This window comes from Phasianus colchicus, chromosome 13 (assembly GCF_987193195.1).
Source record: "Phasianus colchicus chromosome 13, bPhaCol1.hap1.1, whole genome shotgun sequence".
Lineage (NCBI taxonomy): Eukaryota > Metazoa > Chordata > Aves > Galliformes > Phasianidae > Phasianus > Phasianus colchicus.
Window position 1 is genome coordinate 5,370,095 of NC_143448.1, and position 24,512 is coordinate 5,394,606.

A 24,512-nucleotide genomic window follows, 5' to 3' on the forward strand; every position below is an offset into this window, starting at 1 on the left:
ACCACATCAAAAGCCATTTAAAACAGGAAAGGTGAGGGGAAAGAACAAGAGAGCACACTCATGTATGTCTAGAAATCACCTTCTAATTCCGACATGCTTTTCATCACAAACCAAAATCCCCAAAGGAAGAGATGATGCAACACTTGTCTGACTGAACACGATCAGGGCTGTCAGACATCAACAACACCTTCCTCAATGACAGTTTCAAAAGGACAGGTATTTCTCCAATCTGAACACGTAAAAGGTACTGTTAGAAATCCACCATCACAGACATAATAGAATCAAGACAGCTTGACTTAAAATCAGTGGTCCCAAAGTCTAGCTATTTCAGAACAATCACAACAGTACATTGAGGCCACAGAAAAGTTGGCACTTTCACGGTGTTTTTCTCACTTGTAATGTAGATCATAACAGACCAGATGTTAAAATCATGCTTCAATTTCACATTTTCACAAGTATTATTAAAATATTCAGCACTGTAATGCTTTAGGACTCCAGAACCAGCTTTAATAAGTTAAATTTTGGAGAGCTTCCCCGGGTCTGTGTGCACAGTGCTCCACTCAGTGTTTAAGCAATCCCTGATGCTGCTCCTGCAAGTACACTTGTACTGCAACCACAGCGTGCCAACCTACAGCTTGCTGCTGCTACAAACTGGGAGCAAGGCCTTTCCATCTCTGTTTTAAGAAAACAAGGAGATTAAAGACTTTTTTTTCTCTTTCTGAAACAGTGTTTCATACTGCAATAAAAGCAAACAAACGTTCAGAACAAAAATATTTGAGATGTTTTCTTTAACAGAAAGGCCAGCTCCTCTTTTCTTTCCAACGCACAAACTACAGTTATGCCGTGATTATTTCCTAAAGTAGGACTTCCCATTAATATATAAAGCTAGTTCTGGTTTGCTATTCAGCGTGCTACTGAGTAGCTTTATGTGCACACATACAATATGCTACCAACACTGAAATTACCTTCAACTACAGACTGACTCCTGAACAGCAGCATGCCCAAGTGGGAACACTTTCCTAAGATACAAATGGAAGTGCCTTCACACTAAGACACAGAGAGCAAAAAAAAGACAGTATGTGCAAGCACGAGCTAAATAACCCACGCAAAAGAAAGCCTGCCACACTCACAAAATAAAAATAAATACAAATTATACAGTGTTCAAAAATATAAGGCTTGTCAACTGCTCCTAGTCTGAAGCTACACTCCTAGATTCATTTATCAAAATTATTCAAATCAACAGATGACTTCTCAGCTCCATCACCCAAGAAATCGACTCACTTGTATTTATCATCCTTAAGAGCTGCCAAATTCAATCCACTCTTGAGAGTCTTCGAAATCCATGCAGCCAGAGGCTCGTGCAAATTCTGTACCTTGAGGAACTAGCGAGACAACAACACCTCTCAGCTGCAGAAGGCATCTGAGTGGACAAACCACTAGAAACTGTTCTGATTTATGTGTTTAGAATTAACATTACAGCCAAAAGAAATTGTAAAACATGAGTGCACAAAACACACTGACATCTGGACAAAAGCCACATCAATTCCAAATGTACTTGAGATTCTTTGCCATCAAAACCACAGTACTCATAAACTCATTTAAAAGTTCTGCTTCCATTTCCCAAACACTCTATGGAACATTACTTTTCTACAAACTGTCTCAAGACAAAATGCAATTTTGGAAGTTGTGGAGGCAATGGTGTGTCTGGAGCCATTAAAAATACAACTCAGATTTGAGATAACAGCACTGGACGGATCAGTACTCATCACTGGTACCAATGGAAAGTCCCACTTAAACCCATTTGGCATTTGTGACTACAGCATGCAATGACTTTGCCTGTACTGCCAAAAAATGTGCTTCCATTTCAGCACTCCTTCCCTCCCTACCACTGCTTCCATAATACACAATCTTGTACATGAAACACTAAAATGAATCAGGAACTTTTACTCCTTAGGCCTGGCTAAAATAAAGGCAAAAAATTCTCCAGCACCTCAATCAGTGTTGCAGTTCAGTTCATAGCACAGAAGATGCATTAACACATGGCAGAAGAACAGGAGCTTTTTCTCCTTTATACTTTTGCCATATACTGAACAGCCTCTTCAACAGCTCCTCATACAGATTGCTGTCTTCTGGAAACAACTGAAGGCAAGTTTTTCCTTTCTTGCTCTGTAATTAGGTACAACTTCCAGACTCTGAGCTTGCACAGTTATATCATCACTATACTTCACCAGTCTTCAATGTTAACAAGACATCTATTTGTAAACAATAAGCATTCAGATACTCATACTTATTCTACATTATCCATTTAAGTAACTTTGTTTTACCTATTTTTGTCAACCAGTCTCACCTTAAGATCTGTAGGGTTACTCCCATACGTTAATCCATCTGTTAACTGCCTTTTACAGAAAGCTTTCTCTTTCGGCACATTTTGAGGACAATTACTGCAGTCATCTGATGAGCATGCAATTAGCACAGGAAAAATGATATTCTTAAATTCTAACAGTCATTACAACAGCAAGAATTTCTTTTTCAAGAGGAAGTACACAGAAAGAATCAGACAGCCTACGTATCTGACAACTGCAGAAGGTTCAGAGAGACTTAAGCAAAGCGCTACTAATAACTGAAAGGATTCAAAACCAAGAAGAATGATTAAACACTCATAACTGACAAACTCATAAGGCCTTCAAAATAGTAAAGTGATACCCTGGTCATTTTCCCTATTTTTAAAATTCCATCAATTTCCTTATTATAAAGCCACAATTCCCAAGGAAAAGCAAGGCAGATGAAAAATGTGTAAATGACAAATAGTAACAAATATTCATCAGTAAGTGTGTTACAAACTAATGTCATGATTACATATTTCCTTTCTTCCATCCCATGCAATTTCTCATTTTAAGATGACAAAAATGTAAGAAACGCTCCTCTAGAACTTGGATAAAATATATACAAAATAAAATGATTCATACATGTTCACTTATAAAGCTAGCAAAAAAATCAACTTCAGTGATGAATACATCATTGGCAAAAAGCCACAGATTGGTAATGAAAGCACATTCCATACAGATCCAGTTGGAAAGACTGCTTGCTTTGCACTGCTCAGCTCAGAGGTAATTGTAGACACTTGAGACAGCTCTGCCACTTTCATTTCCTCCTACGTGCATGGGCATCGTGGAAAAGGGTACAAGCAAAAAGCAGAAAAAGATGGCAAAAACAAAGTCAGGGATTACTGTGGTTACTTTTCCAGGCATGATAAACCTCTGTTAGGTGCTGGGAGATGACAACTGAATTCTGCTGCCTCACTGTGGCAGAGATAACTTATTAAGCTACTCCAGCTGCAAGGAAGGTCAAAACTGCAGATATGAACTCATAGGATATGACTCCTAGAAATGTTTGAAAGGCAAGTTCAAACAGAGATTTAAATTTGTTAACATGACAACGCCCTCCATAAAACTAACCATAATTAAGGAACAAGTATAGTATAGATCCAATGGATACAAGATAGGCTCAACAGCATTTCAGAAGGAGATGAGGGTTCAGGGCTCTTTTTTAGAGGAGGAAAGGACTTTATTTTACACTTCTGAAAACATTTCAAGATTAGAAGACACCCCACCAAATACAAACGCTTCGACTGCAACAGATGTCTGAATTTCAGTTTCCAAATAATGCAAAGTAGGAAAAATTTTGAGACACAGATTTTATTATGCTAAGTACGACTGAAAACTGTCATCCACTGCTTCACAAGCAGTGAAAATAACAGTGTCATAATTTTACCATCTTGTTTTGCAGAACACTTAGAAACCATGCACAGAAAAGCCAGTCCCTTCTGCAAAGAAAAGCAATATGGTCCAATCACTAAGTGTTTGAAAATGTTTTTCATTACAAGTTCACTTAAACTATACAGAATATAAGACATACGCTCTGAAAAATACTATATCCTTAATTTCTGTGCAACCTCTATCACAGCACCTATCAACTAACTGCAGTGCTGGGCCTACCATAACTGCCTGAGAAACACATCACTGCTTTCCACGTATGTCTTCCATAAAAAAAGACACAATCTGAGATTTTGCATACAACAGCAATGAACAGCAGAATAAGAGGTTCATAAATTAAATGATCTAAGGGATACCTGTATAAAATTCAGAGGTGACACAAAAAGGAGGCACTTGCCAACAGCCAGAGCTGCAAGGCTCTGATGTGCTGCAGGACACAAACTTGGGCATGACAAGAACCTGTTGCCAGAGCTCCCTGATGGATAAGGTGAGACTTACCTTCCACTTCCATACACTCATATATGCTCTGAAGTACAGAGATGCCAATGTTTCTTTCTAAGTTTTCAACAAGGGCAACACAAGTTCTCTTCTAAAACAGTGTCATCTGTTGCTCTGAAACACGCAGCAGGAAAGCATGAAGTTGCAAGTAAAAAAGCACTTTCAGGTTTCAAATCAGTGTTAAAAGAAACCAGAAGTCAGATGCGGGATGCTGGAGGTCATGAACACACTGAAATATCAAGTTAGATACCAAACATTTAATCACAATTAAAAGGAAAAAAAAAATTCTCTAATAAAAAGGTTGAGACTACCACCTTGTACTATAGCACTTACAGTTATTAATGGAATATTATTTGCTAGCTCAATCTCAACTGTTCTGCTCTCGTTTATGTAACTAGAGCAGATTAAAAAGCTTATTACAAAATAACAGTCAGTGAGATGGTTGCAGAGTTCTCCCAGGTCCATTTGTGCCCCGTTCCAACCTCCTTTTACTTCTAAACTGAACACTGAGGCCCGGAGTTCTGCCACCTTCTTTAAACTTATGAAAAATAAATAGACTATTTGCAAAACAGCTTCAAGTGGAGGTAAAAAGAACAGAAGCTTTGTATTAGCTGAGGGTAGGACTACATGAATCTCCTGTGTATTTCCCCACTTCACTTTGTTCTCATAATCAAACTATGATGAAAAATGCATGATGTAAAATTAAGAGCAACAATATATTTACAATTATAATCTAATTACAGCAGGCATAGAAAGTGTAACAGCAGCATAAGATATTCTAGATCGCTTTTAATTGTGCACCATTACACTGAGCTATTAGTTTTGAAATTAATTTGCATTGAAAGAATAGCTTTATAAGTTGAACTGTGATAAACGTGCTTCCTTTCAAATATCAAAACAGAAAATATTCAATTTTCTCTCAATTTTTAATAGTCCCAGTCTAACTGCATTTGAAGTTCTTTGGTTGAATAACATTGGGTCCATTCCAGTTGCTACAGTTCATTAACTATTTCATACAATGAAAGTTATTGTCCAAAAAAGCTCCATCATTATCAAAGTAAAACTGATGAAAACAAATCTCCTAGTAATTGTTTCCTCTATGGACAGAAAATCCAGTACGAAGCATTGCTAAATGGTAAATATTTCTTTACTCTTACCTACAAATACTAAAAAAAAAAAAAAAAAAAAAAAAAAAAATCCCATCCTGCCCAACTCCTGACCTAAACACAACTAGCACCACAAAGATCCACGTTCCCCCATACACCACTTTTTCCCCTCTCTAGTTTAACTATGCACATTTGTTTAAAAAAAAAAAAAAAAAAAAAAAAGCTGAAAGAAATTGATCTCTAACTCAAAATTCTACAAAGTTATCGAAGAAGCAACAGAAGTCAGAACTGGAATCAAAATCCCTCCTGGAGTTGCAAGAAGACAAAAGACACCTGAAACACGTAGCATCAGTAGCTGTTATACTTCTCTATTACTAATTCACACGATGTACATTGCAGGTTTAAAGAGGCTCCTACATTGTTTGCTTCTCTCCTCCCTACACTGATGCACGCCTTGAGATTGTCTGACAGCTACTGCTGCATGACCAGTTCCTGAAGGAAACGTTGAACATATGCTCTATTAGATAAACTTAAGGTCAGAATCCAACTCATAAAACTTGTTGCATATCAACAAACAATAATAAAGAACAACTGAGCAGCTTTTCTAACTGTTTTCTGTTGGTTTCATTTCAAAGTTCCAGGAAAAAGTAAAAGAGAAAGTGAAGGGACAAAGTCAAGTCTTTAAATACTGTCAAATTGCTTTGTTCTCCCATCACTACAAGAAACAAAACAACATCCCCAGAATACCTAAACACTCTCTACAGGCCTCAGAGCTTTATTCCTATTACCAAACAATGCACTGAACCCATCTCAAGTGAGGCTGATGCAGGCTTGAGACTGTTCTGCTGCGTGCGACAGAAGAGCTGTAGCTCCAAAAGGTTTAACTGGACTCACTTTTCACCACCTGGCTTGTATCCTGCGTGCTGCTCACAAACAGTCCCAATGCATTTCTCACCTCCTCCACTTTTCCAGGACTCCACATTCCACCCACCCTGCACTCCCACGTGCCACAGCACCACGGCTGATGAGCCCAGCTCCATGGCAGGGATGTTGGGCACTGCCATCCTTGCAGCATCACGTAGATCCCATCACACTGCTCCCTGCTAGATACCACTGGCATGAGGACACCCTACCACATCATACAGTGCTGTACGCATATTTTATTAAACATGCCAGCACAACACCAACAAAAGCTTCACTATTAGAAACTGAAAGTTACCTGCTTCCTGAACATCAGCACAAACTGTGCTAAAGCAGCAGCCTACTGAGAAAGAGAGAAATGCATTGGGCCCTCTTCTTTCCAACACAGCAAAGAACCCAAAAACACCAGCCTACGTTTCTGTTTGTTACTGTGTACACACTTCCAACGAAACACGAGGTGATACAGATGGAGATGAGAGTCAGTACGTTTAAAGAAACAAACTTTGTATTTCAATCAATTGAAACTACTTGAAAATGCACTTCTTTCTCATGACAGAAAGCTTTCAAAAAATAAGTCAATAAAACTGTGTTTCAAATACTCAAGTCACTGAAGCACTGCTTTTCTAAACTCTTCAATGCTCATACAATCTTAATTTCCTTCAGATAACATGCAAAGCATCATCTCCACAGTTCATTTCTCTTGTACCCCATTAGAACAAAACAAGTCAAGTTTTAAGCATTCATGTCCTCCATGCAGTAGATATGGATGCTATGGAATAACTGGAGAGTTTTTAGTCAGAAGTAAAAAAAAAAACAAAACAAACACAAAATAGATATAGCCTTTTCTATTACTACTAATCACATGAAAGCAAACAAAAAAGTATTTTTAGTTAATGAGCATGAGCACCAAGTTACCAAGCAAAGGACCAACAGAACAAAACTGTACAACCCTTGCAGGAAATCAGCCACACCAATAAGTCTTTTTAAAGCTCTTAAAAAACGTTTTGCTATGAGTACTTTAAAATATAGTAAGTCATAATATTTGCACCTGAAGCATAAAACATTTTTCTCTGCTGTACTTCAGAAAAGTAAGTAGGACTGGCTTCATTTTCCCTGAATAAGTATCTCAGGACATACAAATCTTGTTTTCTACAACAGCAGAAAAACAACAGAAGAGAAAGCAGGTTTGCAACAGCTTTCTCCTAGACTAGCAGTTCCTTGAAGCCGATTACCACCAAAAGCTCTGAGATTTCATTACTCTGCTTTGGTACAAGCTCCAGTACGAGATCAATCAAATCAGACAGGTCAAACTCCCACGCTCCAAACCCCTACATACCTGTCCTTGGAAGGTTACACGACTTCTGTCTTGCAGATGCTGACTAGAAACTGAAGAATGCCAGGGATGGATCTGAGTTTGAGACTGTGCCCGAACAATATCAGATGACTGCGTTACCGGATGCGGGGTTATGTGGTCTTCTAGGTCATGGTCTAAAACATGGCTTGTGCTATCCTGAACAAATGCAGAATCATCAAACTGTGGTAGAAGATCTTCCTGAAGGAGGTCATCTGGGTCGAGTCCTGTAAATGGTTCATTTGGAGCGTCAACTTGATGAAGTAAGTTATCATCCAAAGATGTAAAACCGTTGCTCTCAATAGGGTCAGTGAAATGGCTTATCTGAGAAGCAGAACCAGCAGAAGCTGGAAAACTAATACTCACAGGAGAGAGTTTTGAACTACTAAAGTTGCCCTGAGGATGCGAAGAATGCAACATTTGAAAACTATTTGAATTCAAAGGTGTATTAGCATTTAACATGTGCTCAGCTGTGTCTTGCTTGGTCCCCGTTTGAGATGTAAAGGCATCACTTCCAGTGAAATCAGAGATTGGATGTGTCTGCTGGCTACTAGAAAGAGCTGTGGTAGACTGAAGAAGGCTGGTAGGAGAAATGTGGTTATTAGAGTAAGAATAAGGAGATGAAAATTGTTGGCTATTATTGACAGAACACGGAGTAATCGTTGGGGACTGTCCACCAAAAGTTCCTTCTTGATTCCCACAAAAATGTAATGAAGCACTTGCAGTTTGAGAAAACGGCTGAACAGACAGAGGCTGCTGTGAAGTTGAAGGATTAGAAACTGGAGGTGGGTGATTAACACTGACTCTGTGAGAAGTAGATACGCTAACTTCCAAGAAGTCTTTTGGCTGACTCAGAGCATCTTGCCCCGTGTTGCTCCTGCTTTGTTGCGATCGTAGCGAGGCACACTGATGCTGTGGTTCATTAGCCTGAAATAAGGCAAAGTCATGGTGTGCTACAAAGCTTTTGTTTTGCTGCATAGACTGAGAATGTCCTTGGTGAAAGGGGGACCCATTTTGATTTGAAACAGTTGTGGCAGTTTGATGACCCCACATAGGACTACCATCGGCCACATCTGGAAACATCCCATTAGTCTGGTTTTGCGGATGAATTGGTGAACAATTGAACTGAGAGTGTGGTGACAAGACGTTGTCTGTGGAGCTATTAAAAGACTGATTCACTTGGTGAAGTTTCAGGGAATCGTACTGATTCAGCTGTTCAAAGTCACTCAACTTTTGTTGATTCGGAGCATCCTGCACATGATTCAATGAGTCTATGTGCAAAGGTTCAAATTCTGCACCTAAATTTAATTCATCAACAAGTGAAACAGGTCCAGGTTGAACAAAGGCATCATCTGACAAACCTTCTAAGGTCTCGCTAAAAAGATTGGCATCATCAAAAAAATCCATCATAGGATCAGTCATCTTGATAGGTCTGTACTGCTATTTCTCTCAACTCCAAATGGAGTCAGTTTTGGCTCTCTGCAGTAAACAGAAACAAATTACATCCAGCAGTCACCACCTTATCCAAGGCATGCCAACAACCATTAGTGCTTCTGATGAAACGCTCGTCTTGAAGTGTTTAAAACATCCTATGGGAGAGTAAAAAAAAGAAAAAGAAAAGAAAAAGGGCAATTACACATAATTGCTTTGCATTTGAACACTCTCCTCATGTTGCCTCTCCTTAAAATACCAAATGGATTTTCGATATTTCATTTATAATTTGGTAATTTACTTAAAGCAAATCTATTATGAGTTATCCTTGCTGTTAGTTGATGCCCTCTACAGCTCTTTCAGTTTTTAACCATTACGTATTGAGTGTAACTTGTGATGTTTTAAATATACTGGTTCCATTTTTATCTCCCAGTTTGCTCTGTTATCTTAGCACAATTTCAGACTCCCCTTTGCCACTTTCATTGAAGCTACCAAATCACAACAGTCTACTAAATAAAATTCATTTTTCACTCACATATCATACTTAAGCAGCTGTAGAAAGAAATCATAGTATACAAAATGTACATAGTTTTCTATGCTCAAACAAGAAAGCTGAGAGGAAGTAAACTACGCTTCCTAATAGTTACCCCAGCCTCAGCAGAAAAGCTGAGATACTCCATTTCTTCCAGTTCTTACATTAAATAAGAATCTGAAACCAAACAGTATTTCATCTCACTTAAATAGGATTTTTTTCTGTATCTTATTTCAAGGAAAAGCAAGACGATGAGTACAGTGATTCAAAGATAAACATAGTCATAGAAATATCATAGAACTAATTTCAGCTCAGCAACACTTATTACCTAATCTTAAAACATCAGTTGTTTTGCTTTTTCATTTATAATATCACTGATCACCAACCAATTAGAGTTTCCAATCAAGGTTTTCGTAAAAGGAGAGCACAAAAGGTTATTTCCACTTTTCTTACAAAATCCTGCACAATTAATATCGTGATCAAAGCAAACAGGAAATGTTTGAACAGAAACATCTCTTATAATTTACCTCCCCAAATAAGTAGAAAACATCTAGAATAGAGAAGCAGTCATTTTAAATGAGCATCTTCAAGGAGTAATCATTCCTTTACCCTGGCCATACACTTATCTGATTACCATAAGAAAAAAAAAGTAATTAAAAAGAAGCCACACCTTTTAATTCCTAAAGCAACTGCTAAAATTCACCTCTATTTCAACTGCAATTTCTTACTAATTAATTCTCCAAGGAAAAAAAGTGAGCAAAATCCTCCAGAAGTGGACACCCTGGAAATCAGAAGTATTCTCCCAACGTATAAGAGTCCTGTTGAACCTATTAAGTATAAAACAGTCTTTGACAAACTGATAAAAATCCTTTCAGCTTCTATTTTCAGTCCACTGAATGTGCTGCAATCATGGCCAAAATAAAACCTAACTTATGCTAATAAATTAGGCTGAGGTATCTAAAACTTCTGGTTCGTGCAGAAAGAGAACAGATGGATACTGTATCACACTGAAAGACACCAAAATTAGGCACATCTATCAAAGTATGAATTAGTATGAGTATTATGTACCAAATAATGTTTTATTGCTAAGTTAAAAAAAATAAATCACACTACCAGCATGCTTTTTTTTTCCCCAATAAGAGAAGTACCTTTACCCCAGCTTTTTACTTCCACATCCCTACAATGCATTGTATTTCTTCAGCCCAAAGAAAAGCATGCCTGGGAACTTCAATACTTTGGAGAAACTGGCCCTCCAAATTTACTTAGCAACTGCTGTTTTTGCTTCTCTTCACCATACTTGAATTTGCAAACATTAAACACTTAGCTTGCAAACTGTAAAGGGAGATGAAAGCAAGTTGTGGCACACTTTTGAATTAAACTAGCACACAAACATTATTTTTCTGACCCTACCTTAAAAAAAAATTTCTACCTTCTCATATTCAAATTAATGTAAGAGAAATGTTCTGACATGGAAATCATTCTCACATGTTTCCTGCAAGCGCTTTTCTTCCCCCATCTTCAGTCTCACTTAGAAAATGATGGTAGCTGTAGCTATGCTTCAGCACACTTCCACCCAGCCTTTCCCCTTCCCAAACAGATCTGTCACACTGATCTGAAGTCTGGATGCTCTTTTACCTTCTGCTGGCAGAAGAGCATTCTAGGAAATAAATATTTTGAAAACTTTCATCTGTTGGGCTTAACAATTACAAGTTTAACAATGCAATTACAGACAGTATTTCAAAGTACCAGTCCCCAAACACTTCTCACTCAAGATAAGCTCCTCTTGCAGTCACATTTTAATCAGAACAGGGAAACTAGTTTTGGACACTTACTTAACCAAGGAAACTATGGTAAAAGAGGCAGAAAATAACAAAACCTAACAAAACATTCCTAAAACTTGATTTGCCAGAACTAATTATTTCACATCAAAAAAACATCGTTATGGAAAATAATTTAAATCTCAAGCTTGATTTCTTTCTGTAACTACCATTTAGCATCTTAGTGCCCCACATAACCAGAATTTGCTTTAGAACCTAAATGAACTGTACATCTAAGTTCTCTACAACTACTTTATATTGATTTAACATTAATCTTGATCCAGCTTAAAGTTGGTAAGATCCCTCTACAACATTTATGCCTAAGAATTACTTCCTAGTACTGCTCCAAACAAAACAGAAAAAAATAGAAAACAAAAATGAGCATCACAATAGAGGTACAAAGTGACAAAGCAATTAGAAGTCTATGGTCTTTCTACATCAATTTAAGAAGTTACTGCCCCTATCAGCATGAAGTTCTTCAACAATAATTACCAACTATAAGACATTTTGTACATTTTTAGTTTTCCATGATGTTGCACATGTTATTTAATTATTTTAAACAGTGTGGAACCTAGAGACATCTAGCAATATTTCCTACTAGTATTTAAGCTTCTCTTGTATTTTAACTTCTCAAGTCTGTATTAGTCGTGATGATTTTGGGCAAAAACTGAACAACAGCTAATGGGAAACATCAACAGTATTACTCAGACAGGCTGAAACATTCCAAGGTTCTTCATCTTCACATATTTTAAAGCATCTCTAGTTTAAACGTAAGTTTTTTTCAAACTGCCAACTCCACAATTCAGTGTCTCAACCAAAGCATGCTTTTTCACTTAAACAGCTGAAACAGTGGCTAGCCAGACACACAGTAAAAGCCATCTCAGAATGAAGCTATGGACTAGTTAGTAGAAGAGATTAAAACTGAAGCCATAAAAGCACATCATAACAGAAAGCCAGATCACGCGCAGAAGAAACAGAAGAGGTAAATACAGAGAGACATCACTGGGCAAGAGTTTTACAATGCGTGTATAGACAGTGGTTTGGGTTTTGCTTTGGTTTTTTTTTTAGAAAGCAACGCAACAAGGTACAGCAGATTTGCTTCCAAATGAGATCTGCCAAAGACTGAAGAAGTACTGTTTGCTAAATTCTATGTGGGACACAAGAGCATGACATGCTTGTGCCTTTTACCATTGCCCATCTATTAGCAGGTGGAACACAGCATGAAAAGAGGTACTCACTATAATGCATTAAAGAAATACTCAAAAATCTGATCACTTCTGAATAATATTCATAAATGATAGAGACATTACCTCCCCAACAATAAAAATAAATGGCATTCACACTATCATTATCTGTCAGATTTAATTACAACCAAAGCTTTTGCTGTGTTCAAAAGCAGAAGTAAATTAAATACAGAAGTTATTTCCCACTGCAGCTCCAATATAAACGATAGTCTATTACAGTTTTAAAGATCAATGTGCATGTTAAAATTAAAAGGCACAAAGGAAGTGCACAACTGCCTCAAAATTCAAGCAATGTAGAAGATAAAAAAGAACATTTGGACATTCATTAGGGATGAACTGGTTTATTACCTAACTCAAAGTACTAAGCATTTGTGCCATAGTGCTGTGGCATCTATAGCTAAATAAGGATTGAAGAAATGCATTTCATCTCACTGGTATCACTAAAATTAAGAGAAAGTTTGATTAGGTAGACTGTTTGACTGAGAACACACCTAATTATTATTATTTTTTAAGACACACGCACAACTCCCTTCTAAAATCTCTCCCCTTTCCTTCTGAAGCAAGTAGCCCCTGGGAACAAATACTAAATGTTTAGAAGTAATTGTGAAGGTCATTCATAGAAGTTCGAGGCAGCCAACATAAACAACATTTCACATGTAAATGAAATATATCTTTCAGTGCAATTAATACCAAACTTCTATCAGCACCAAAGACATCGACAGGCACTGTGTATGGGACAGCTTCTTTCTAGAAGCAGCTTTGCTGAAGAGCAACAAAGCAAAACCACACCAAAGAGAAAGTGTATCACCGAATTTTCTATATACATTTGCAAGATATCTGGAAGTCACACAGCAACTTTTGTACCACAGTTATACTTAAAGTCTTGTGATTAGCTTGGGTCAAAAATAAAGAGTTAACACATGCATCTAACAATCCATACTAAGTGTGCAATGAACCCACAGGATCTAAGTGGATAACATTTTCTCAACTAAACTTTACAAGAAATTTAAGAAAAAGGTTCAAGTAAAGATCAAAATCATCCTTACCCATGAATACAGAACACATCCCTTTAATGAAGAATTAAGAAGTTCAGAGATGCGCTTTAACTCCAGATGGGTACCTCATTATTAGAGACCTGAAAATGAGACATGATAAACCAATCACACAAATGCTATACTTGAAATTACAATATTATGCAAAAGCGCTACTCAGAACTCAATTACGTAATAGATACCATAAAAACAAGAGCAGCAGAAATAATTTACAACCAGTACTAGCCATGATGTTATAAATGTCTAGTAAATAAGGAAGTGAAGTGCCTATATTTTAGTAGCAGTCCTGGGGAGAGAAACAACCCCACATGGCTATGCAAGACTGAGAAGCACAGTCTCTGCCAAATCAATGGAAGTTTAGAACAACTTTAGGACACAATAGGAAGACCACACAGAAAAAATAAATCTAAGCCTTATGCTAAGTTTTAAAGCTGTATGTGCAGAAATCTCCATACATTTTGCTTTTTTGAAAAGCAAAACCATAGTTTCTGCTATTACAGTGACAGACGTACTTCCTAATAGTATCTGACACCAGTTCCTAGGGGAGCATACTTGCACAACAATTATTCCCCACTCCTCCCCTTGTCCATACGTAGAAGATCTCACTGTTGCAAGATTCTCTTTTAATCCAAAATAGGCTTGAAAACATTGGACACTTTAATAGAAAAGGTTTGGTTAGAGGAAGGGGGATACATAAAGGCTCTTCAAAAGTGCATTTTCCTAGATAATAGTATCTTTGTGACAAACTCTTAAGCACCTTACCTAGAATATTAATAGTTCAATCTTTAAACTTTTCATCAGCAAGCAGATTTTAATACATAGATTATTTACTCACGTCTTTAAGACAGCATTCTAACATATGTCAAAGACACAAACTGCCTATGACAGCTATCAAAAGCCTGCAACGTCCCAGTAGAAATTCTTGTTGAGTGTTATTTAGTACACAGATTATTACCTTGACCCTTTTTCTATTTTTCCATAACTTAAAAAACTTATTCTAGGGTTGCAGAACTACACGGCCTCCACTCTCTGTTAAAAGGAACACTTAAAAAACAAGTTGTTTTCTTCCCCAAATTCATACACAATATGCACATACCTAGTAGGTGAAATTTCTGACAAAAATATTTTGATCTACGTTTATCATCTACACAATACAACAGCAATTGTATCAGAACAGGAAGAAAAACTGCTTCTTGAGGTTCTCTTCCACTTTAACTTCGTGTAATGTCACACACAGCTCTCATTACACAGAAGTTCTCTTCACATCGAGACATTAGTTATTTTGAACTTCATTCTAGTATGTATTACGCAGCATTTCAGTATCTATTTTTGATCCCTACACTTCTGTTTAAAAATCTGTAGTTCAATCCTATAATATAAAGGCCTTACAATGTATGAATCAATTCAATAGAGGTAACAAAACACATACTTTTTAAAAAAAGAAAGGAAAATTGAAAACTCGTAAAGCAGATCATTTCTCCTAGCTGTGAGAGTCCAGCAATAAAAAAACAGAAACCTAATTCAACTGAAATTACCATGTAATACAAGCACTAGCTTACGATCTTTTCCATCTAAAACGTATTTGTCCTCTCTGAAGCAGATTCTCCAGAAAGCCTTAAAACAAAGATAGACATTTCTTACTCTTCAGGCCAGTGTTCACTTGCTTGAATAGCTTCCAATATGGTGTCTGCTGCGGAGTACTTTGAAGTTTGAAAAATCCTATGTTGAAAAGAAGAAAAAACATAAATAAACATTCAGCAGAACTGCAATACATTACTCTAACAGTAACACATAATAAATATTTCAGACAGAGGAATAATCATTGATATTATAGTGAATGCCAAGGAAAAAGCACGCAGAAAGAACTTCAAGCTTTCATAAGATGCAAAGTAGGATCTATTTCCAAAGATTCTCAGCTAGGCTGCACTGCATGCAAGCTTCTAGTTCCACAGATAGACTTGTGTATGTATCTGTTACATGTCATATAGTAGAAAAAAAGGAAAAAGTTCTGTAAAGTCTCCTCCGGAGCACAATCTTAATCCTGCTCTAATTGGGAAAATTCACTGATACATGAGGAAGCTTACATTTTATTAAACAGAACCAAAAATAAAGTAACCCAGAACTAGACACATATATATTAAGCTATCTTAGAAGCTTTAAAAAAATTATCTTCCACCAACCAACAACGTAGCTTTGTCATAAAATAATCAAAGGACAAGCAGGTATTTCCCTATGTGCAGGTGGGTTTTCTTATGCTCCTGAAGGAACCCTAAAGCACTGCTACTACTCATGAAAAGTTTTGAACAAGAGTGATCTTTTCTCATTTTGGACACCAAAGTGCAGTTTTCTATACACATTAATGGAACAGGAAATAAACTATGCATTTTGATTAGTTTAAAACAACTATTTTAACTGCCATTTCTCTTTCTTAAAACACCATCTCAAATTTAATAAAATGAGTTACAAAGTTTCACACAAAGTTCTTGTGTGCTTTTATATCTCCGGTCTTTGGAAAATACTCTTTCTAAAATTTAAAAGAAAGAGTTTAATAAATTATTATTTTCAACTACCTCCTTCACCTGCCTGACAAAGATTCAGGTGTGCAGAGCAGAACACGTACGTGTGCCTGAGCTGCTTCAGCAGATCACGTCTCCACTCAGTTTCAACCCATCCTCCTGGCATTAGATGTTGCACAAAGGTGGCTGAGGTGTACACACATTTTCTCTTTTATGTTTTGTGGGCATTAATTCTGACAGTGATGCAATAGTGAAGAAGGTAAGGAGAATAACTACAACAGCTTGTGTAGTTGTTCTCTGTAGGAAGAGAACTAAAATTCCAAGAATTTTCTTGTAAAAAGCACAAGGTTTATCCTTGAGGCATTCTATTTTACTGAAAATAAATGTCAGAAAGTTCAAGGGTTCTGCCACAAGACTACCGAAGGAAACTGTTTTAATAACTTATTCTGCTCTTTAAACATTATTACCACTTTGTTTCTCCAAAGCGTACTTGGGAAGACTCATAAATTCCAGAACTTACGAGTTTCTGCTTATTTTTCTAACAAAGATCACAACACCTCCCAGCGTGCTGTTACACACTTGTAACTCACACTTGTGGTCACTGGAAAGGCAGTTGAGTTGCACAAGCTTCCTTCCAAGTTTAAAAACAATCCCCATGGTGCTCTTTGGATTCCTGACGCGTGCATTACAGAGTTTCTAATTAATCGCCAGTTACTTCTGTCATAAGCTCCAGCATTAGACGTGTTTCTGAAGACCACTATCTCACTTGAGGAACTACAGTGCAGTTTTAAGATGTGGAGAAATGAACATACTGAAAACCAGAAAAGAAAGCCTTCTTGTTTCATGTGGCCTAAACCAAGACTTCATTAGAAACTTTCAGACACAAAGGACTTCACAGCACGGCCCTCCTCCAACTCATGGCTTGTTAGCACGCTCACTTCCAACCATTCCCATGTTCTCGTCTGATAAGCACCTTTACAAACTACTGCAATTTTATGACCTAGAAGTACCAACTAGAACAAGTCAGAGGCTCATGCCGCTTTAGCAAATAACTCCAGGCAACAATCTGAAAGCACAGACCAACAGCAGCCAAGACTGACACAAACACAGAAACCTCAGTGAACATTTGCAAAAAAAAAAAAAAAAAAAAAAAAAAACCAAAAAGCCAAAACAACCACAAACAAACAAACACCAAACAACACAATTTCAAGTCTCTATACCAGATGAGGACATGACAGTACTACGGACATGAGCATCATGAGACCACACAGCTCAACAGAACAAGTGTCCTGACATGCCACTGCATACTTCATTAGCTGCCATCAAGTGAATCATCTGCTGCACAACTCCATATCCTTTGGGAAAAAGACTGCATGCAATTTTCCCTTCATACAAATCTAAGCAGATTTGATACAAGCATTTCTCACAAATGTCCATCCCAAGAATACGCTAAGAAAGATATTCTCAGTTTGAGCCACAAAGTACAACATAGGAGAAACAAAAATACCCATCCAATTTAATCCTGAGATCCCCTCTGGGACATGGAACACCTTTTCGTGCCTCTATACAGACATCACCTCTATGAAACTTAAAACTTTATTTACTGAGGTAAGCATCAAATAAAGCAAAGAGCTCTACAAATGCCATTTGCAGAATAAATTGTGGGAGCCTTCCTCAATTTCAGCGACGGAAGATAAAACTTTCTGATACTGCTCATGCAATACAAGGAAAAACTCCCAAGAACATATTGCAGAAGGGAATCTTTTGGCAGTTATTATTATTTTATATTTTCTAATATGACTCAGATAAAGAACGGAGGCAGAATTATTGTCTTCAGAAAAGCAATGCAAATGTTTTTCCATCTGGTTGCAAACTAACTGCTGTTTTAAGACAACAAGAAATATAAGTATCATTAAAAAACCAAAAGAAAAAGTAAAATGCTTGTACACTGATGGTCTAAACACATTACTGCTTGACATCTCTTTGATAACCTGTATGAATGAAGCCAAAGATCAATGCCTTGCCTCAGTGAGGGATGCCACACTACACCCATATATTCCTGCTGACTTCTTAGATAAAAAAGCAGCCTTTCTTGTAGCTTATTTCTTACAGCTTAACAACTGAAGACAGAGCAAAGACAGCATTGAAAGGACTGCAAGCCATTTCCAGGGGTTGGTGTATGAGCAACAGAAATACATCCAAGCACAACAACAGTCCACTTCACTAAATGGGAAAAAAAGATATTATTACTTTAATAATACCCTAAAATATTTCCAACTTTAACTATCAACCCTTGAAAGTTGGGCTTACTAGGCAACTGGTTTCTCCATCACCCGTTTCTACATCTGCAGATATGCTACATTCCTGAGACTATTTCTAACTACAGGAAAAGCACTAAAAGATGGAATAAGAGCACATAACATGAGACAAGAGCGTGAGATTTCTAAATGTTCATTAATCACACTGTCCCCCTTAGCTTGACAAAATGGAGACCATAAAAGGGAAAAATACAAACAGGTCACTGGAGGAAGACTAAAGTATCTATTGAACTAGTTTGGTCAGGAAAGAAACTGAGTGGGAAAAGTTACTGGACTCCAGTTAAACCAAGAAAAATTCTTCAAATGAAAAACTTATGAACCAACGTACCAAAATTTACTAAGAACTTAGTTTACATAGAGTGATGGAAACAAATATAATGCTGCAATCCAAAGATTAATAGTGTCATGCCACTTGACTCCTCCAGATGCAACTTCTTTCCTCATCCTAAATCACAAGAACAGTTTCCAAGAAAGACAGTGGTCCAACATTTGGACAATTACATCTTCAAGACTGACATAAAGGAAAAAATTCCCCACTGCAAGGAATCCTAACCCATAAATACATGCAGAATTGTCCCGCTCACCTTTACTTTCAAAGTGTTTGAAGGATGCAAACACATTTTTGGGAAAATTTAAATTGTCAAGTTCTAAGACAGACAAAAACATCTTAAAATAAAAGAACTTTTTTTTTTTTTAATGGGTTTCACAAACAAGGTAATTTTAAAGCATCACGTCAACGTGTTTGTTTTAATCTGCCCACATCACTAAATTGTCTCTCTCAAAAAAGGAAACAAATGAACAATGTCTGTTTCACACAGAATCACAGAATGATAAGGGTTAGAAAGGACCTCTGGGTCCTTTGGGTCCTGCTAAAGCAGTTTGCCTACAGTTTTAGAGCTTGAGTAGCCTCTTAAAAGGGGTTCATGTCACATCTTTCAGATAACACCACTGACAAGTTTTTAAAAAACACACTGTACTTTCAGCAACATTTCTCCATACTTGGAGTAATCTTCAAAAGCATTTAGCAGCCACAGCTCATGTGAAATGAGTAGGTGCTGAGATTCCTCAAAATTCTTGAAAACATATAAGGCTTAAAATCACAGCTCTTTTTCCAATAAAAAGAACAGCTTTCATCTGAAGAAGTTAATAGAGCTTGATCATCACAAAGAGCAGAATAAATTGTTATCAATCCAACTATCGTGTTGCACAAAGTAACCAGCAGATGCACTGTAACTATGCATGTGCCTGTCCTTATCACGCTATAAGTGCAAAGCAAATTCATACAGCTCACAATGCGCTGTCATTTCAGAGCAGCTGGTACCTGAAGTTTTTATCCTACTCGATTTCCCACCAACCTCCCTGCGTGCTCTAGCAGCTGGACAGATCAATAGGAGGGAAAGCCGTTACAACAAAGGTGTGATGACCGTCATGATAGAAAGGTACTTTAAAGGAAGGGAAGAAGATTGCTCACCCGTATCAGAAGATGCTAGTTTTGCAGGGGAAAGCTGCACCAAGGAAGGATCTCCAACTAGACACCCTTCCCCAGTGGCAGTCAGCCCTTAAACGAGGTCTAAGAGAATTGCAGCCAGGCTCCACCCCTGCCGGTCACACAGCTGAACTGCCTTCACCTGTGCTCCCAGGCCGACCAGGTCCTTTCCCCAGGCGCTCAATCAGTGGTTCAGGCTGTGACTCAACAGTTCCCACACATGTGCCTTGACTGATGCATAGGGCCTGGCACCCAGCTCCCTGCATTGGTTAACTTTCAAGGGTATGCATAATAGTTTTTGCTCTTTGGTTGACAAAAACTGTGTAAGTCAGTCCACGCTGCATTGGAAGTCCCATCAGCCCCATGCAGGAACAATGAACAAGTCATTATTTAGCCTGAAAGAAAAAGATGTACACGGGAGGGGGAAGAAACCATTTGAGTAGATAAAACCCAAAGACTGCTACTCGTGTTTTTTAACAGTTAAATTACAGTATAGGAATAATTATCAATTTTGAAATGCTTATCCAATAAAAGACACCATCAAAAAGCTGACCTGTGTACCAATATATCAAAATCAGAGCCAGACAAAAATCATCAGAGGACTGACTGTTAAAACCCTGCCTTGAATCCTAAGCACATTTATATCTGCATACAAACGATTATAAGCATAACGATTATAAATAGGAACTTGATGGTGTCAAACAACACAGGTGTAAAGACAGATGCTAAAAGATCTTACGCCTGATGGGCCTAACTTTCCTGAGAGGAGGATTACTTTTTATGGCTGCTCGTCTCAGTCTCAAAAAAGACTCAAAAACCTCTCTCTCTCCATGCAGACTGTTATTCATTCTGTCCCCTGTAAGTACGGATAATACTGCTGAAGGGCTCAGATTTCTTCTACAGAAGTAGACAGAGCTGCATTTCCTCACACTGCTGAAGTTAAACAACTTTCATGAACTGAAGTTCGTAGATGCTAAAGATTCGTGGCACTCACACAGAGCAAAGAGTGCAAAACGTTTCTTAAGAACTGAAACTGCATGCATCAACCTTCACGTCAAAGCCACGCAGCCAAGTGACAGAATTCTGCTTACTTTTTAACCCTGCCCACAAAAACGTGTGCCAAGCTGGGAATTAGGAGGTTTTCACATTTCACTGCTTTGCACCTCAAAAGGAAACAGGAGCATCACTCCACTCGGGTAAAATCGAGATGCCCCCTATCCGCCCTATGCCAAGCACACACGGCACCGAGCTGCCGCCGGGATCCTCGCCCTGTCACGCCGGGAGGAGGCCGGCCCGCAGCCCCCACCTGGAACCCGGCAGCTGCGAGCCCCGGCCTCGCGCTCCCCCAGCTGAGCCCCTTCCGAGCCCCCACGCACGCAGGGGGCCCTGCGGCCACGTGCCCCCGCTGCTCTCCGTCCCGGACCCGCCGCCCGCCCAGCCCCGGCCTTCCCAGCCGCCTCGCCCAGCGTCAGCCCTGCCTTCCCGGCTCCCGCACCTCCCGCCGTCACGGCTCCACGCCGGCGGGCCGCCACACGCGGCTCCTCTCCTTCCCACCGCCTCGCTTCGCCTCGGGAAACGATTCCAGTTCCTGCCCACCTCTGTCACCTCGCGGTGCGGCGGCCGGGCCTGACCTTCCGCCGGCCCGCCCGGGCGGCTGCCACATCCCTCCTGCCACGCAGCCTCGGGCGCATCCTCGCCCGCCTCCCCCCCCTCTCCGGGCCGGCCGGCCGCCCCCTCCCCGCGAGGACCCCCCAGAAGCCGGCCGCCTCCTCCCGCCTCCCCGCCCGGCCGGCATCCCGCGGCCCCGCTACCCGCGCCGGGCCCGCTCCCCGCCCTCGGAACGCGGCTCCCCCGGCGCCGCCCGGCCGCCTCTCTCCCCGCGGCGGGGCGCGCAGCCCGCGGCCCGCACCCCCCCCTCCCCTCCGGGCCGCCGCCCCCGCCGCCGAGGTGCGAGGGGCGGAAACGGGTCGCGGCGGGGCCGCGAGGAGAGCAGGCCGCGCCGCGCCGTGCCCCGGCGGGAGGAGGGGCGGGGGAGGCCAGCGACGGGGCGCGGGGGCCGGAGGGGTTCGGGCACCGGGAGCGCGGCCTGCTCGGAGGCGGCGGGGAGCAGCCCGGCCCCTCGCACGTACTCACCGCCGGGTTCGCCATTACGCGGCGGCGCTGCCCGGCAGGAGGCACGCGCGCGGGGAGGAGGCAGAGGCGATGCCCCGCGCCTGACAGCTCCCCGCCGGGGCGGCCCGGGGGCGGCGGTGGCGGCGGCTTCCCCCACCCCCCGGGGGATTCCCGCGGGCCGAGGGCGGCACTTACCGGGCGGCCGGCGCAGGCCGGGAGAGGCGGGCGGCGGCGGAGCGGGCGAGGGCGGCGCGGCGTGACTGGCTCGGCTCTCCTCCCCCCGCCGCCCGCCCGCCGCGCAGAGCGGCGCAGCGCAGCGAGGCCGGGAGGGGCGGCCGGGCCGGGGGCGAAGTTTCACTCGCTCCGCGCCGCGACCCCACCGGCCCCAGCGAAGCCGCGGGGACGGGCCGGGGGGCGCATTTGCATATCTCTCACCCCCGCGCTGATTGGCCGCCCGGCGCGGGGGCCGCCGCGCGCTGACACGGCGCCGCAGGAGGGAGGGGGGAGCGAGAGGGGCGTGAGCGGCGGCGGCGGCGCGGGGCCGCAGGCTGGGGGAAGGAAGAGGAGGGAGCACGGCGGCGGGGACGGGGCGGGCGCGGGGGGCGGGCGGGGAGCGACGGGCGGATTTCCTCCCCGGGACACCTTCACCTCACCCCGCAGCCCCCGTGGGAGGGGGCGGCCCCCGTAAGGAGGGGGGCGGCGCGGGGCGGGCGGCGGCGCCGCCGATAAAATGGTGCGCGGGCGGCGGGGCGAGCCCATCCAATATGGCCCCCTTCTCCGGCAGAAGCCAATCCCGGGCGCGTTTACTCTAGAGGCGCCGGCCGAGGCCGGACCCGCGCCGCGCTGCTCGGTGAGCTGCCGCCCCGGCGCTGAGCGAAGCGGCGCCCGCCCGCAGCGCCACCGCGGGCGGCGGGGGATTCCCGGGCGGCGCGGCCCCTCGGCAGCAGCGCGGCGCGCGGGCGGTCTCGAGCCGCTGCACAGCGCCGCCGCCGGGAGCCGCCTCACAGCGCGACACGGCGGGAGCCCGAACCGCGCTGGGGGTCGTTACACGGCAGCCCGGGGTCAGGCAGCGTCTGAGGCAGACCAGACGCTTCCCTAAGGGAGGCGGTGCGGCGAGCCGCCGGTGACGTGCCTCACTGTTCCTGCAGCAGCGTTCTGGTACCGGGCAGAGCTGGGAGCACGCAGAGGTGCGGGAGGTAAACAGGTGCAGGCACAGCACTGCACCGTATAAAATCATTTTGGAAGTGGGTTGCTGAAGGCCCAGAGCACCTAAAGCTTTACAGCTAAGCTGTACTCCTTCACATGTTTGTTTTTCACTCGTGCAAAACACAGTTCCCCACATACCAAATATTGATTGAAAGATCAAACTGTAGAAGTAGCAGCTGACAAAACACACTCAGACTACCTGAGGTAACTTGTCACGAGCAGAGCTACAGGTTCCTGCTGCAGGATCTGTTTCCAACACAACATTACCTGCAGCAGAGAGCTGGAAGGAGACCCCGGTCACTCAGAAGCCCTGAGGGGCTGCTTGCTGCTGTCTGTGGCAGCACAGAGTGAGAGCTCTCACTGAGAAGGCTTCAGCAAAAAGGATGAGTTGGGCAAAGGACTCAGTTGAGTCTTACAGGAATGCAAGAGCATTTCCTCTTACCCACACCTCAGCGCTGAGCCTGTGTGGTATATACACAGGGATAGGAGAAGTCTCTCCCTCAGGCTTTTCCTGCCACATGACAACAAGGGATGCACATCACTTCTCTGCAACCTGTTGCTTACATATTTCAGATGTATTTAGAGTGTTTCTCACCATAGCCAACAACAGATCCCCTGTGTGTAGACACTTCACTGTGTGTTGCCATAAATAAGTTCAGAGTTTCTGAACAGCTCACCTAAGCTTGCCTAGACAGAAACATAAGAAAGGGTTTTATTTTGTTTGTTCAGAAAACAAGCACTTAAGCAAGCATCTGAATGGGTGGTTTAGCTTTCTAACACAGTATCTTCTCCCCACTCCCCAATTTCCTCACAGCTAAAGCTCAATCTTCTCCCACGTTGTTCACTAGCAGTCCTTAACCAGAAGAAAGACATCCTTCATTCTTTTTAGCATGATTAGCAGCTAGTTGTAGTACTTCCTTAGCAAATACACTCGTAGCAGTATGAAGGGCTTTCAGCTGTAGATTGTTTCAGTAGTAATAACGTAAGTTAAAAGCACAGGTGTTAAAAGCACAGGTTTAGAATGATAAAGCTCATGAGTAACTAAAAACAGTATTAAGGGACTGGTTATTCTGTTGCTGGAAGGACACTGAATACTATGAAGACTTTAGGGTTTAGGCAAAAACCCTAGTTAATTAAATGAAAGAACTA

At 41.6% G+C, this 24,512-nt stretch overlaps 1 protein-coding gene across 12 annotated transcripts in view; it reads right to left on the bottom strand.

Annotated features, from left to right (window-relative positions):
* The window catches only part of CHD9 (chromodomain helicase DNA binding protein 9), an 84,786-nt gene extending 62,083 nt beyond the window's left edge, over nucleotides 1-22,703 (bottom strand). For 4 of the 12 annotated variants that reach the window (XR_016470885.1, XR_004170063.2, XM_031615300.2 and 1 more), the window contains exons 1-4: nucleotides 22,353-22,702; nucleotides 15,367-15,444; nucleotides 13,720-13,808; nucleotides 7,635-9,238 (exon numbers count right to left, since the gene is read on the bottom strand). Coding sequence is in view for 10 of the 12 variants with exons in the window: in XM_031615300.2 (XP_031471160.2) it covers nucleotides 7,635-9,071 (1,437 nt within the window). In the remaining 2 variants the exon portion in view is untranslated. The other 8 variants (XM_031615303.2, XM_090149910.1, XM_031615302.2 and 5 more) reach the window with 5 other exon arrangements.
* Nucleotides 22,704-24,512: the final 1,809 nt, after the last annotated feature.